Source organism: Nicotiana tomentosiformis, chromosome 11 (genome assembly GCF_000390325.3).
Source record: "Nicotiana tomentosiformis chromosome 11, ASM39032v3, whole genome shotgun sequence".
NCBI classification, from domain to species: Eukaryota; Viridiplantae; Streptophyta; class Magnoliopsida; order Solanales; family Solanaceae; genus Nicotiana; species Nicotiana tomentosiformis.
Genome location: NC_090822.1, coordinates 114,603,739 through 114,618,296, shown reverse-complemented (window position 1 = coordinate 114,618,296; position 14,558 = coordinate 114,603,739). Strand labels below are relative to the sequence as shown.

Genomic DNA, 14,558 nt, shown 5'->3' with positions numbered 1-14,558 from the left:
TTTTCTTTCTTTGATTTGTTTATTATTTATTACGTTGGGAATACGGGAAGGGAAAATGGGGAAGGGGATTACAAGGTGGGGAATCGAACCCTCGTCAACAAGGTGAAAATTAAGTAACCAACCAATTCAACTACTAAGATTCCGCTCCTACTTTTTCTGAAATATTGTTGTCTATCCAACACTTTCTCTGAATCAGGTCTGTCTGAGATAAGGCTGGCATGTGGGCCGGTTCCGGGCCTAAACGGGCCAAGTGGGCTGGTCCAAACGGTCCCGGTCCCAAATTAAACAGGTCAAACGGTCCCGGGCTAAGTGGGCCCAACGATTTTTTTTTTAAAAATTAAATAGAAATTAGAGACAAAAAGATGTTTAAAAAAATATCTAAGACAATGCCTTGTAAATTTTATTATAGAATTGTGACCTAAATTTTTTAATTCAAATTTGAAGTATAAAGACAAAAATATAGTAAAGAGATATTCAAAGCAATGCCTTGTAATTTTATTATAGCATTAAAAAAATGGCAATATCTTTCTTAGTCTTCCTTCCCCCTATGGAATGAGTACAACAAGGTGCTAATACCACCATTGAGAAGAAAAAGAAACTTATCAAGATGTGCCAAAATACAAGTTACATAATACATACTAATTTTTGTTCATACAAGTTACATGGTATCTCTTACAAACTTCATAAATCCATCAAGGTCCGAAGTAACTTCCGTTGGTGGTGGCGGAAAAGTAGCTTGGTCATCGCCGCTTCCGGGTGAAGCAGCATCCTTCGCAAGTTCAGCTAGCATTTCTTCGTAAGCTTTGCCTTCCTCTGATTGTGATTCAGCAAGTCCAAAATTTCTTCTTTCCGAACGGATCCATTATCTGAAAAGTACTGATTTTTCCAAGCTCTCCCCCATAGACGCCCTATAATCATCGAGTTGAAGTCTTGATTGAATGAAAGCGCTCCCTGATGCTACTGCTGAAGCTTGAATATTTAAAATATCTCGGGCCATCCTTGAAAGAACCGGAAAGTATTTTTCTTTGTCCTTCCACCATACCAAAAGATTAAAGGAGTCGTCGAGATTCACTTCCTCAATTCCTTGCGACAAATAAACTTCAAGCTCATTTAGTTGTGAAAAATCACTACTACTAGAACCTTGAGAACCCCTAAACCCCGCCCAAGCACTAAGTGCTCTTACTCCCGCGGTTATTTTAGATGATTGAGAATCAGAAGAAGACGGAGTTGGAACATTTGGTCTAGCATGATTTAATGCAACTTGATAAGCATTAAAAATAGTTTGAGCATTTATTATAATTGAGGCTATTACTTCCGGAAGTTGAGACAACTCCTCATCTTCAAGTGCTAAACCATTATAAACAGTTTCATACCAAAATTGAGGACTATTATAAACTATTATCGCTATCAAGAATAGCAGGTGTAGGACGGATATGAGGTTTGGTTCGGGGAGCCTGGGGCAGTAGAGGAGGAACAAATTGAGCACTAGATTCGCCACTCTTGGATTTTCTCTTATTTTTACCAAAAAGGTTGTTTAAGGAAGCCATCTTAATTAATCAAGTAATAAAAAATAAATAAAACAAACAAAACTATAATATTAAAACTTAAGAGTTGGAACGAGTTTACCGAATTGACGAACAACTTGTTGAAAATTGATTATCGTTGAAGACTTGAAGACTTCAATTCACCAACTTCACAAATTATAACAATAAAGTAAGCAATAGTAGCAATTATAGAAGAAAATTAGAAAGAGATTGTGATAGATTGATGATTTTATAAGAAAAATGAAAGAATGAGGGGGTATTTATAGTTGAAAATAAGGAAAAGGTATAATTATAAAAAGTTTGGAGTTAAAACAAAGTTGGGGGAGGGGGGTAAATGACTATTTTATGACAGCCCCCAACGGCTAGATTTTAAATTTTAGATTTTTTTTTTGAAATTTGACTGTTGGGACCGTTTGGCCAGCCAGAGACCGGTTCGGTCCCGGTACCAGCGGTCCCAATTGTCGAACCGGCCCAGAAGGTCCTGGCACATTTGGCCCGCGATCCCGGGCCGGTCCCGGTCCCGATCCTGGACCGGCCCACTTGCCACCCTTTGTCTGAGATGTAGCCTTATGTACGTAAGAGGGCTAAACATAGTATAAAAATAATATTCCTATAGTAAGAGTGTACTATTGAAAAGTTTACTCTAATGTATGTGGAACTTGCCTTATTCTTTCTTTCTTTGGTTGTAATAATTATGTGACACATTTCATTTTTCGTGTAAAATTGTCTTTTGCCAGGTCATCTTGCAGCTAACTATCTTCCTATTATCTTTTTTCTTCTGAGTGTCTTATCCACGATCAACAACTATAAAAATACTACTTCGTAGTCCTGTTCTGGTTGTTCTTTTTCTAGCTTTCGTCCTCTGAAAGCATAACACTTCTTATTGTTAATTGTCACTTTAACTCATGCTCTGTTAATATTTTTTAAGACGTATCAATTATTCAATTTTTTAAATATTTCTCTTCACATACATTGTGCTCTGAATCACTTGGTACACTCCCTAAACATGAATCTTATTTTGTTGCTGCTATTATTTTCACCAAATAAACACCTCCCCTTTATATTTTTACTATATTCTCACTTGCCACCGGAATTATTAGTGACTCCAAGAGAAAAAGAATTGATGGGAATAAACCCCCTACAAAAATAATATTTACAGTTATAAAAGCGGAATAATAACGTAGCACCGAGATATGGTAATTAACAAGAATAAAAAAGTGACTACGATACCAAGATTTTTACGTGAAAAACCCCTTTGAATAAAGAAAAAAACCATGGCCCCGAGACGAGACTCAAAAGAAATAACCCTCTTTTAATTTTCTCACTTCACTACAATATCGCTCACTCTCTATTTTTCTCACAGACTATTTTCTTATATCTTATTTGTGAAACCTCACTCTTTCTTTCTCTCTTTGTTGGTGTGTAGAAATCAGAGTTGAAGCTCTCCTTTTATAGCCAAAGTCTCACTCTCCAAAGCCTACTATATTTGACAATTTGCACATATTTTTTCTTCTTTTTCTTCAATGTTGACAATTCAACAAATTTGGCTACCAAACCAAAGAAATTCAACAAAGTTGGCTACCAAACCAAAGAAATTTTCCTTAGGCACATGCCTATTACTTTGGCTATTGAATGATATGGACCCCATCAATCTCCCCCTCCAGTCTCATTTATCTAGAGGAGGTAACAATGTCTTCTAGTTTGAGTGTATGCCGACAAGTTCTTTGCATAGCTCGAACTTGTCTCTTGATACCACCTTGGTCAGCATATCTGTGGTATTATCACTTGTAAAAATCTTCAAGACTTTTAGACATTCATTCTCTACCATTTCTCTAATCCAATGATATCTCACGTCGATGTGTTTGGTCCTTGCATGATATATGGAGTTCTTGCTAAGGTCTATTGCACTTTGACTGTCACAATAGACGACATACTCCTTCTGATGCAATCCAAGCTCTTGAAGGAACCGTTTCAACCATATCATCTCCTTACCAGCTTCAGTGGCAGCAATATACTCCGCTTTAGTTGTAGAGAGTGCGACACACTTCTGTAACTTCGACTGCCATGATATAGCCCCCCCTGAAAATATGAACAAATATCCAGTAGTGGATCTTCTGTTATCAATGTCACCTGCCATATCAATATCTGTATAGCCCTTCAAGATTGGATCAGATCCTCCAAAGCTCAAACAATCTCCCATGGTACCTCTCGGGTACTTGAGTATCCACTTGACTGCTTCCTAGTGTTCTTTTCCAGATTTTTCAAGGAATCTGCTAATAACTCCAACTGTATGAGCAATATCAGGTCTGGTGCATACCATTGCATACATCAAGCTTCCGACTGCTAAAGAATAAGGAACTCTAGCCATATTCCCTTTCTCCTCCACTGTTGTAGGGCACATCTTCTTGCTCAACTTTAGATGAGTAGCAAGAGGTGTGCTGACTGGCTTAGCATTCTTCATGTTGAAGTGTTCTAGTACACATTCAATGTACTTCTCCTGAGACAGCCACAACTTTCTGCTTGTTCGCTCTCGAACTATTTTCATACCTAGAATTTGTTGTGCTAGGCCCAAGTCCTTCATATCAAATGACTTGGACAAATCTCCCTTCAACTTTGCGATCAACCCCTTGTCTTTTTCTACAATTAACATGTCATCCACATACAACAACAATATAATAAAGTTATTCTCAAAAAATCTTTTGAAGTATACACATGGATCAGAATATGTCTTTGTGTAAGTTTGACTTTTCATGAATGAGTCAAACTTCTTGTACCACTGCCTTGGTGCATGATTCTACCCATAACGACTCTTATTCAGTTTGCATGCCATGTGTTTTCTTTTAACTACTTCAAATTCTCCTGGTTGCTCCATATAGATCTCCTCTTTCAAATCTCCGTGAAGAAATGCAGTTTTCATATCCAACTGCTCCACTTCAAGATCTAGCTAGCTGTTAAGCTCAAGATTGTTCGAATAGAAGTCATTTTGACAACATGTGAGAAAATTTTGTCAAAATCAATACCTTTTTTCTGCTCGAAGCCTTTTACCACCAATCGAGCTTTGTATCTAACAAGCTTGTCATTTCCATCTTTCTTGAGTTTAAAGACCTATTTGCATTTGAGTGGTCTTTTTCCCTTTGGAAGTTCAACTAGCTTGTACGTGCTATTTTTCTGTAGAGATTCCATCTCTTCTTGCATGTCTTTTATCCACGGGTTCTTTTCTGTATGAGACAGCACCTCCTTAAGACTTTCTAGCTCCCCTTCATCACTAATGAGGACATACTTTGTGGAAGGGTACTTGCATGACTTTACCCTTGGCCTCTCTGATCTCCTCAAAGGTTAAGGTTGTTCTTCTTCCTGAGTGGGGTACTCCCCTTGCTCGACATAATCATCAAGTTGCTCCCACTGCTCAATAACCTCACAGGTTGCTCCCCCTTCTCGGCAACCTCGTCGATCCTACTTTCTACATTTGTGGGATTGTTAGAAGTAGAAGGAATATTAACAAGGTTGGGAATTATACCATTCTTGGCCTTCTCTGACATATCATCAGCAGTTCCAATTTCACTTTCTTGGAAGACTACATCTCTGCTTCTGATGACCTTCTTCTTTACAGGATCCCACAATCTGTATCCGAACTCTTCATCTCCATATCTGATGAATATGCAGGGAACAAATTTATCATCCAGCTTTGTTCTCTTCTCCTTTGGTACATGTGCAAAAGCTCTGTAACCGAATACCTTCAAATGCGAGTAAGACACCTCCTTGTTGGTCCAAACTCTCTCTGGGATGTCAAAGGCCAACAGAACTGATGGACTCCTATTAATCAGGTAACAGGCTGTCTGAACTGCTTCATCCCAGAATGACTTAGGTAGTTTAGCCATTCTAAGCATGTTTCTCACCTTCTCCACAATTGCGCGGTTCATCCTTTCGGCTATGCCATTGTGTTGTGGGGTTCCAGAAACTGTCTTTTTATGTCTGATCCCATGGCTCGAACAGTACTCTTCAAATTCCCTTGAAGTGTACTCACCTCCATTGTCACTTCGGAGACGCTTTAGCTTTTGGCCTGTCTCCCTTTCCACCATAGCATGAAACTTCTAGAAAACTTGAAACACCTGATCTTTGATTTTTAAAATATAAACCCATAATTTTCGTGAAGCATCATCAATAAAAGTAACAAAATATTTGTTACCGCCCATTGATTTAATTTTTATTGGATCACAAATATTAGAATATACCAAATCAAGTATATTCAATTTTCTTTCAGACGATGTCTGAAATGAGACTCTATGTTGTTTACCAAATAAACAGTAGTCACAAGGTTTTACCGTTGTACCTTTGGCATAAGAAATGAGTGATTTCTTGGCTAGAATCTGCAATCCCTTCTCGCTCATATGACCCATTTATTTGTTTCACAAACAGAAATCTCATCTTGTGCCGCGTTCAATTCACCTTGGCATATTTCTGTATTTGTCCTGTACAACGTACCACGAGCAACTCCCTTTGCAATCACCAATGATACCTTGGTGAGTCTCCACTTTTGATTTGCAAAATAGTTCTCGTATCCATCTCGGTCTAAAGCAATTTTCGAGATCAAGTTCATCCGCAAATCAGGTCGTGCCGCACGTCCTTTAGAACCAATGTGCATCCGACATTTGTCTTGATACAAATGTCACAGATCCCCGCAATCTTTGAGTAACTTGTGTTACCAATTCTCACAGTGCCGAAATCACCTGCTACATATCTACAAAAAAGATCTCTTACCGGTGTGACATGGTAAGATGTTGGTGTATCAACCACCCATTCTGACTCTAGACCTGACAAGTACATGCATTCCCCATCCTCATTTATAAAGAGGACAACATTATTATTGTTTTGCACCATGGCGGTTGTGTTGTCGTCATTCTTCTGGCCACTGCTTTCACCTTTGCCCTTCCTTGGATTTGGGCAATCTCTTTTGAAGTGACCTGGTTGATCATAATTATAGCAATTTCTGGCTCTTGATTTGGATCGGTTCTTAGACTTCCCACGAGCTCCGGATCTACCATAGTTTCTCGAACTTCTTTGGTAACTCCTGCCTCTACCTTCTGTGATGAGAGCCTGTCCTTGATTTTCAGGCTTCTTTCTCATCTTCTCATTGAGTAGAATAGCCGATGTGACATCTTTCAACTCAATGGTAGTCTTATCGTGCAGGATGGTTGTTGTCAAATTATCATACGAAGATGGCAATGAGTTCAACAACAAGATGACTTTATCTTCTTCCTCAATTTTCACTCCGAGATTGGCGAGCTGTGTGATTAGTCCGTTAAACACATTTAAATGTGACAAAAAAATCATACCTTCACCCATGTGTAGGGCGTATAGCTGCTTCTTCAAGTACAATTTATTTGTCAGCATTTTGGACATGTATATGCTTTCCAACCTTGTCCAAATGTCACATGCGGTGTCTTCATCAATGATGTTATTTACCACATCATCTGATAAGTGCAACCTGACTGCACTAGCAGCCCTTTCATCCAAGTCAGCCCAATCCTTAGCTTTCATGGTATCAGGTTTTTTGGCATCAACATCTAGTACCTTGTGTAGTCCTTGTTGGATGAGCAGATCCCTCATCCTTCTTTGCCATGTTGAGAAACTGCTATCTCCGTTAAATTTTGCTACCTCGTACTTTACTCCGGACATTTTTATTTTTTACCAAGTATAGTACTACCGACAGTGAATAGTATTTCTGTGAACTAGTAGAACCTGTGCTCTGATACCAGTTATTGGGAATAAACCCCCTATAGAAATAATATTCATAGTAATAAAAACAGAATAATAACTTAGCACCGAGATATGGTAATTAACAAGAATAAAGGAGTGACTACGACACCAAGATTTTTACGTGAAAAACTTTTTAAAATAAGGAAAAAAATCACTGCCCCGAGACGAGCAACTGATATCACTATAGCAAGAAATTTTACACTTTGTAGGTCCGAGTCAAATACTTCAAAGACCACTATAACACTAAAAAAAATAACCCTCTTTTGATATTCCCACTTCGCTACAATATCGCTCACTCTCTATTTTTCTCACAGACTATTTTCTTATATCTTATCTGTGAAACCTCACTCTTTCTTTCTCTCTTTGTTAGTGTATAGAAATAAGAGTTGAAGCTCTCCTTTTATAGCCTAAGTCTCACTCTCTAAAACCTATTATATTTGACAATTAGCACACACTTTTCTTCTTTTTTCTGCAATGTTGATAATTCAACAAAGTTGGCTACCAAACCAAAAAAATTCAACAAAGTTGACTACCAAATCAAAAAAATTCAACAAAGTTGGCTACCAAACCAAAAAGTAATTGCCTTAGGCACATACCTATTACTTTGGCTATTGAATGAGATGGACCCGTAAAAAATGACTACCTTGAATGCCTCGTACGCAATTTAAAGATAAAGATATCTCGTATGCTCACTTACAATTTTGCTAGTGAAAGTGGCCTTACAAAAACTTTTTGTATATTATTTATATATTTACTTTGCAATTTATTTTAGTAATTTTTTTCGTAAAAGTTATATGAACTAAATAACTTTCGAATAGTGTCATATTTAGAAGACATCTAATTTTGTAATACTCAATTTTTAATTTAGAAGTGGAAATATTTAATATTGTAATGTGGTAAGGGATTATTCATATAGTTAGATCGAACTAATTTGAAATTGAGACTTATGAAAATAATTACATCTTAATTGATTGTGAATTCTTTATATGAGTAATTATGTTTAAAGTATAATATAATACAAATATAATTTAAACAAAATTATGAAAAAAATGCAAACTTGATCGGCGGTCGGTCTAACTTTGGACCGGAAAATGTCTTTTTTCTTCGAAGCAGCGGTTCACTACCTGCTGCTCTTTCCCTTGATCTGATTTCCTGCAACATCAGATCGTTCCTCTTGAAACAACACGGATAATTGGATTTTAGCTAGTAAGAAGCCATTTTAGCTAAGTTTTCTTCATTTTGTGCATTCAAATTTGTTGGATTTTGTTTTTTGAAAAAACCATTAACTCTTTGTTAGTCTCATTTTTTTCTAATATTGCCTCTTTTAAACTTGATCGATTAAGCTGCTGTTAACATTGGGTGTTGAGGTGTAATGATGGGTTTCACAAAAAGTTGAATCTTTTCTTATTGCAATGCTACGCTACTTCTGTTTTTTTTTTTTTTTTTTTTTTTTTTTTAAGAAATAAATTTCATGTGGAACATATATAATGATGTTGCCTTTATTTTCTTTATCTATTAGATTTATCAGGTGGTATATTATTGTGGTTAATTTGTTGATGCTATTTAGAATATAAAAATTTGTTGATGTTCGTTTGAATTTTGGAATTTTCACTTGAAATCATGGTAAAACTTTTCTAATTATGGAGCCAAGATTGAACCAAGAGTTGGGTTTCATATCAAGACAGGGCTTGAATTCAACTCCTTTAATAGATTCTAGTCGATTCGATACTGTTATGAACCCAAAATGAACTCAATATGGAGGAGAAATGAATTTTGCTGTTACTCTAATTAAGTAAAATGTTAGGCATTCTCAAGAAGATCTGCTTAGCATACTTTCAGCAGTACTCATGAGTGGGATAAATCATATATATGCCTTTATCTGAATGGTTTTTTTGAGCTGCATCTCATAAGCCTCAATCTATGTTGGTAACCGGGAAGTTATGTACAAATGCCATGTGAAGGAGGTCATCTGACTTTCTGATTAGTTATGCAAGAATGTAGGATGTTCTTCTTTCAATAGTAAATCCACTAATGTGGTAATAATATCTATTGAGTTGTGCTAGAAGCTATAGGATTCTTTTTTATTTTTATTTTTAAATCAGGATAATAATTTGGTTTAACATTCCACCACCTATATATGTTTGTCAGAAGTGTAAATGCATTACACATATTATGTGTCTACGCGTCTAGTGAGTCAATGCCTAATTGCCATTCAACCTGTTCAGATCTATGATGGAACTTCACGATCTTCTGGCACGATGTTTGGTGATGATCGTTGCAGTGATACGAATTTCTACGATCAGCTCATGTCTTGGTACTGCAGTATCAAATGAAGTAAGTGACTTAGCTGCTGAACAAGCTCAAGATGTGCAGTTATTTCTCAATGCATGTAATTCGGGTGATAGTAATATACTAATTTACAGAAAACTGTAAATGGCGTTGCCAACAAAACTTTTAGACTCAATTGAATCTTACAACCATTAATTTGTTTCAATAATTCTTAGTAACTTTTTTTTCTCAACAAAAAAACATCTCTTAGTAACTTTCCTCCGATCTTCTTCAGGTCCTTGCACCTTATCTTGATAAATATGTTGCAAAATCCTACTTTAGCAAACATGACAATTTGGTAGACTCAAAGTTTGAAGATTTCATTGCACATGACATTCTGTCCGGCGCCTGTGTATTGCTGCAAGACAATGTCAAATTAGCACCAAAGCTGTCTGCTTTACGTCGAAAGCTGATTGGTGAAGGCTCCCACCGGCGTCTGTCATCATCTCTCAGATTGAAGATGTCAGCGGAGTACCTTTCTAGCCCTCCAAAATCTTGTGAGGTGATAATTGTTGAAAGACTGCCTTCTGGAGTCTTTGCAGATCCTTTTGAGCTACAACACCTTGTGCAGCGTGGTGGTAAATTACTATCAGATTATGTAGGTTTCTACCACTGCAACTCTTGATTTTGAGGCTTGTCCGTGTCCATATTTTGTTGCAGTTCTTAGGGAGGCTGCTGTATTTGGAGATACAAATTTAGAGTTACCCTCATTTCGGTCAAACAGGTCACTTGTTGAGGTTCATCTGAAAATGGGTTCCAATTTGATATCAGAACAAAAGGATGAACAGGAAATATACATGGAACTTCCTCTACATGCACGTTATCAGGTACATCACATAAAACATTCTCAAAATTATGTAGGAAACTCTAAAGTACATCTCAGGCTTCAAAGGTAGTCATTTTATTCCCCTGAAGTTATTTGATACTTTTACAAGAAAAGCTGTAAGTTACCATAATTTTGGTCACTTTTTGTTTGGGGAGGTACATGTACATTTATTTAGAACCTTCTCAACTATTGACTGTAACATCCCAGCTTTTTCTTGGCAGCCACTAGGACACGGATTCTCAAGAGTTGAATTTGCTTCACCTGACTTGTTTCTGCGCTGCAACGCTAAAGGAAATCAACATGCCTCGAGCTGTTTGTTTTCGCTAGGCAAACAGAGTGCCGAATCAAATGATAGTCATCCTGTGTGGGAAGTACCATGCGGAAGTAGAGAACACATGGAAGTTGTATCTGCTTTTACTTTCATCTCAGCTGTTTTATCAGCTCTTCTTATCATTGTTGCCTCAGTTAGGTACTCTCATGACACAGCGTGTAATGCCTTGAAACTGCCGTGAATAATTAAAGACTTTAGCAAGCTTTTCTTTCCCCTTTCTGGACTAATTAACCATTGGCAAGAGAAACTCACTTGATGTTAGGTAGACTGATAACCTCCATCAGTTATAGCTGCTACTTATCTATGTTTTAAAATGTTTTGTTTCTTTTGTCGTTATTAATTTCTTAGATCAACTACATTTGTGTTAAACTTTTTAGGTCATGGGCAACTTCCCATAAGATAGTAGCTCTAATACCTGCTTTCACCTTTGTCCTGGATTTCCTTGCATATATGGTAACTCGTTAGCTTCGTGATTCATCTGGATTAGTTCATCTCAGTTTTTTTGTTTCTTCCTTACATAAAGCTGAATGCTGTTTCACGGCATTACACGCTGTGTCACCAGAATACCAAATTGAGGCAACAATGATGAGAAGAACTGATACAACAGCTGAGATGAATGCTGTGAAACAGCCGTGAATAATTAATAACTTTGGCAAGGTATTCTTTCCCCTTTCTGGACTAATCATTGGCAAGAGAAATTCACTTGATGTTAGGTAAACTTATAACTTCCATCAGTTATAGCTGCTGCTTACCTGTGTTTTAAAATGTTTTGTTGCTTTTGTCATTACTAATTTCTTTGATCAACTCCTTGCAAGGATAGTGCATAGTAAATTTTTTATGGTGGTTTCCTTTTTCCTTCTTTAACTTCTCACTCTATAAGCTCTCTGGTTTATCCAAAAAAAAACTCTCTGGTCATAGAAGTATGTAGAAATTATAGCCTTTAATGCTGCTAACCGGCAGATCCTTTTAACCCTTGTATATTCTAGTCTGTTAGCATCATCCTTGCAAGGAGTTGACATAAAAGGAATATTTTCACGTTTATTTATCTTTATGTGATTATGTTTCATTCATCTTTCTTTGCAAGATTGTTGGCTTTGAATAGATAACTTAATTTATTGGTTGTGACTTGGTGGCAAATTATATGTTTTCAAGTAGTAATTTGCTTGCGCGAGTTGATTACATGATTAGAAGTGAGATTCTCAGTCTTCACAACACATCCTGCCTATACCAAGTCAATGCAAGACTGTAACCCGTAGCTTGCTGGGGGATTTCACTGTAGTTAGTTACTACTATTAAACATCAAATGCATCTGTTTATAGGAGAACTACTTGGTTTTTGGTTTTCTATAATGTTCTTGTGTGACAGAAATCATCCGAAAGTAATCATTTCTGAGCTCGTACGAAAGTGTGGCATTGTCTGCATTGCATGTAGTAAATAGACATAAACTGATCAAACATCCTGATAAGTACAAATAAAACAAGATTGCAGATTTTGGAGTAAGCAGGGTCTGAGAATATTATCAGTTTATCACACAAGACTATTTCTACTCCTCATCTAGTACAGTTACTTGGGATCATATGAGTTTAATTTGTAGATTATTTATCCAGCGAAATAGAAAGGAGAGTGTTCTCTTGATCAGAGTATCTATAGATGTGTCAATGATTGGAAACTATCCGAATTTAGTCCAACATTTGTAATATCTATTTCTAGCACAGTTTGACTTAGTGGTTAAAGTAGAGTTTTTGAGATTATAAGAGGTTTCAAGTCTGAATCCCACTAAATATATTGCACTGAATATAATGGAAAGGCAGTTTTCCTGAAGAAACTGAACAATCAGTAATTTTAGAGAAGGCGGTGAAGAGAATTCCACCTAAGAAAACCAGACTTCATTGGTGCTGCGGAATACAAAAGTTCACTATGCCAAGCCATTTCTTTATATAGAACCGCAGTTTGGAAACTTCAAAGAACAAAAAATCACCAAGTACGTACAATGTATATTATGAAGCATAATATGTATTGATAATCCATTTACTCGTTTTTCTAACTAGACCTCTTTAAATACAGTCTTCTAGCTAGCAAGCCCCGGTACTTAAACGGTGTAACTCTAACTGTCCCAAGGTAGCAAAATTCCTTGTAGCACAAGTAGCTATAACTGAATGAAAAACAGAAAATAATTGAATCTAGTTAACATCATTCAAAAGGAATTATTACACCGTATTATACTTGAACATAACTGCTGATTCCATATTAAATAGAAAGGAATACAACATATCTCAGCTATCTGCTAAGGTATAGAATGGAGATTACTCATTTTGTGGGTTCTGCAAATAATACACTATTGTCAAGCCATCTAAGTACTTTTGCAGTCTTATTTGCTTCATTGTATCCTTAAATTACTTTCAAAGAGCAAATTGATGAAGTCCTTCTCACGTACTGCGGTTGGAAGTTTACAACAAAATGGACCAACCCTTGCTATCATCTCTTGAGTTTTAGGCATCGAATTAGAAGTACATAAAGCTCTCTGAATAAAAGGATGCTGAAGTAGTTGTTCAGTTGTCCATCTTCTTAGAGGGTCCTTTATAAAACACTTGTATAAAAAATCTCTAGCAATCTTAGAAACATTACTCGGAATCACAGGTTCTTCATTCATAATCTGCCAATGCAAATCTTTAGTATCGCGACAAATCCAAACACGACTCCCAGTCATCATCTCTACCACAGTACAACCTAGTGACCATATATCATATGAATTTGCATGAAAACCACACGTTAAAGATTCTGGGGGTGCATATAGTAGAGTCCCTCGATTGCTCAATGGAGTTCCAGTCATATATGCCATTCCTTCACCAATTCTCAACGATAATCCAAAGTCAGCCAACTTCAACTTGTGCATGCCACGTTCATTCGCTTCGAAAACCAGAACATTAGCAGGTTTAATATCACAATGAACCCACCCTTTTTTATGAACATCTTGAATACCTTTTAAGAGTTGATATGCATAGAAACCTATTTCCACTTCTGACATCTTTCCTCTCTTCGAATTGATCAAATCGTGCAGTGATCCACCACATGCATATTGAAGAAACAGATTGTAAGTTGGAATATTGTTTTCAATGCTTACGTCTGCTTCAAAGAATTGAACCACGTTAGGACTACCTCTTAGAGTTTCCAAGATATGTGCTTCTCTCTGGAGTGATATTGAACGCCAAAGATCTGCACATTTTACAGCAGCAACCGAAGCACGTAACAAAAACGAATCAATTTTTACTGCATAGTATACTTTGCCGTAAGTGCCCGCACCAAGAACGGAAAGCTTTTTCCACTCCATAATTCGTCTTCTTAATTATTTTCTTCTTTCTCTATTAAGCTAAATGAATGATTGTGAAAATAACAAATGGTACATAGCTAATTTATAGAAACTCCTTAATCCTTATTTGATGTGGAAAAGGTTTTCAATAAGTAGACGTTAAGGTGCTGTTAGTTAATTTTCTTGGTATCTTTGTATTTCCAAATTGTAAAACCCTACTTTGACGAGGAGAGGGTAATTTCCTCCGCTAGCGTAGTGCTGTATTCCTCAGACATGGATTTCCTAAATGTACCATTGTGATTTCTTGTGCATTACTCAACCTTTTCCTAGTTAAATCTTGATAAAACTTTTATTTAGGGTTAATATAACAACGGCAACTACTAGTAAATATATAATTAAAAAGGATTAATTAATTAACGGTATTATTACATTCATTATTATTATTTTCTTAACGATAGGTACAAT

General features: G+C 36.6%; 2 protein-coding genes across 3 annotated transcripts; one reads left to right on the top strand and one right to left on the bottom strand.

Annotated features, from left to right (window-relative positions):
• Positions 1 to 8,321: 8,321 nt before the first annotated feature.
• Positions 8,322 to 11,122, top strand: LOC104110381 (uncharacterized). Of its 2 annotated transcripts, none has more exons than XM_009619857.4 (5): positions 8,322 to 8,507; positions 9,527 to 9,635; positions 9,865 to 10,207; positions 10,290 to 10,456; positions 10,677 to 11,122. In XM_009619857.4, the coding sequence occupies exons 2-5, from the start codon at positions 9,531 to 9,533 to the stop codon at positions 10,965 to 10,967; spliced, it is 906 nt and encodes a 301-aa protein (XP_009618152.1). In that variant the 5' UTR covers positions 8,322 to 8,507; positions 9,527 to 9,530; the 3' UTR covers positions 10,968 to 11,122. The 2 variants fall into 2 exon arrangements, with proteins under 2 accessions (XP_009618152.1, XP_070044383.1); XM_070188282.1 differs by lacking the exon at positions 8,322 to 8,507 and adding an exon at positions 8,805 to 9,100.
• Positions 11,123 to 13,038: 1,916 nt separating this feature from the next.
• On the bottom strand, positions 13,039 to 14,114 carry LOC104110386 (mitogen-activated protein kinase kinase kinase 20-like). The gene has a single exon (XM_018775665.3). It carries the CDS (start codon positions 14,112 to 14,114, stop codon positions 13,164 to 13,166), a length of 951 nt encoding a protein of 316 aa, XP_018631181.2. The 3' UTR covers positions 13,039 to 13,163.
• Between the last annotated feature and the right edge of the window lie 444 nt (positions 14,115 to 14,558).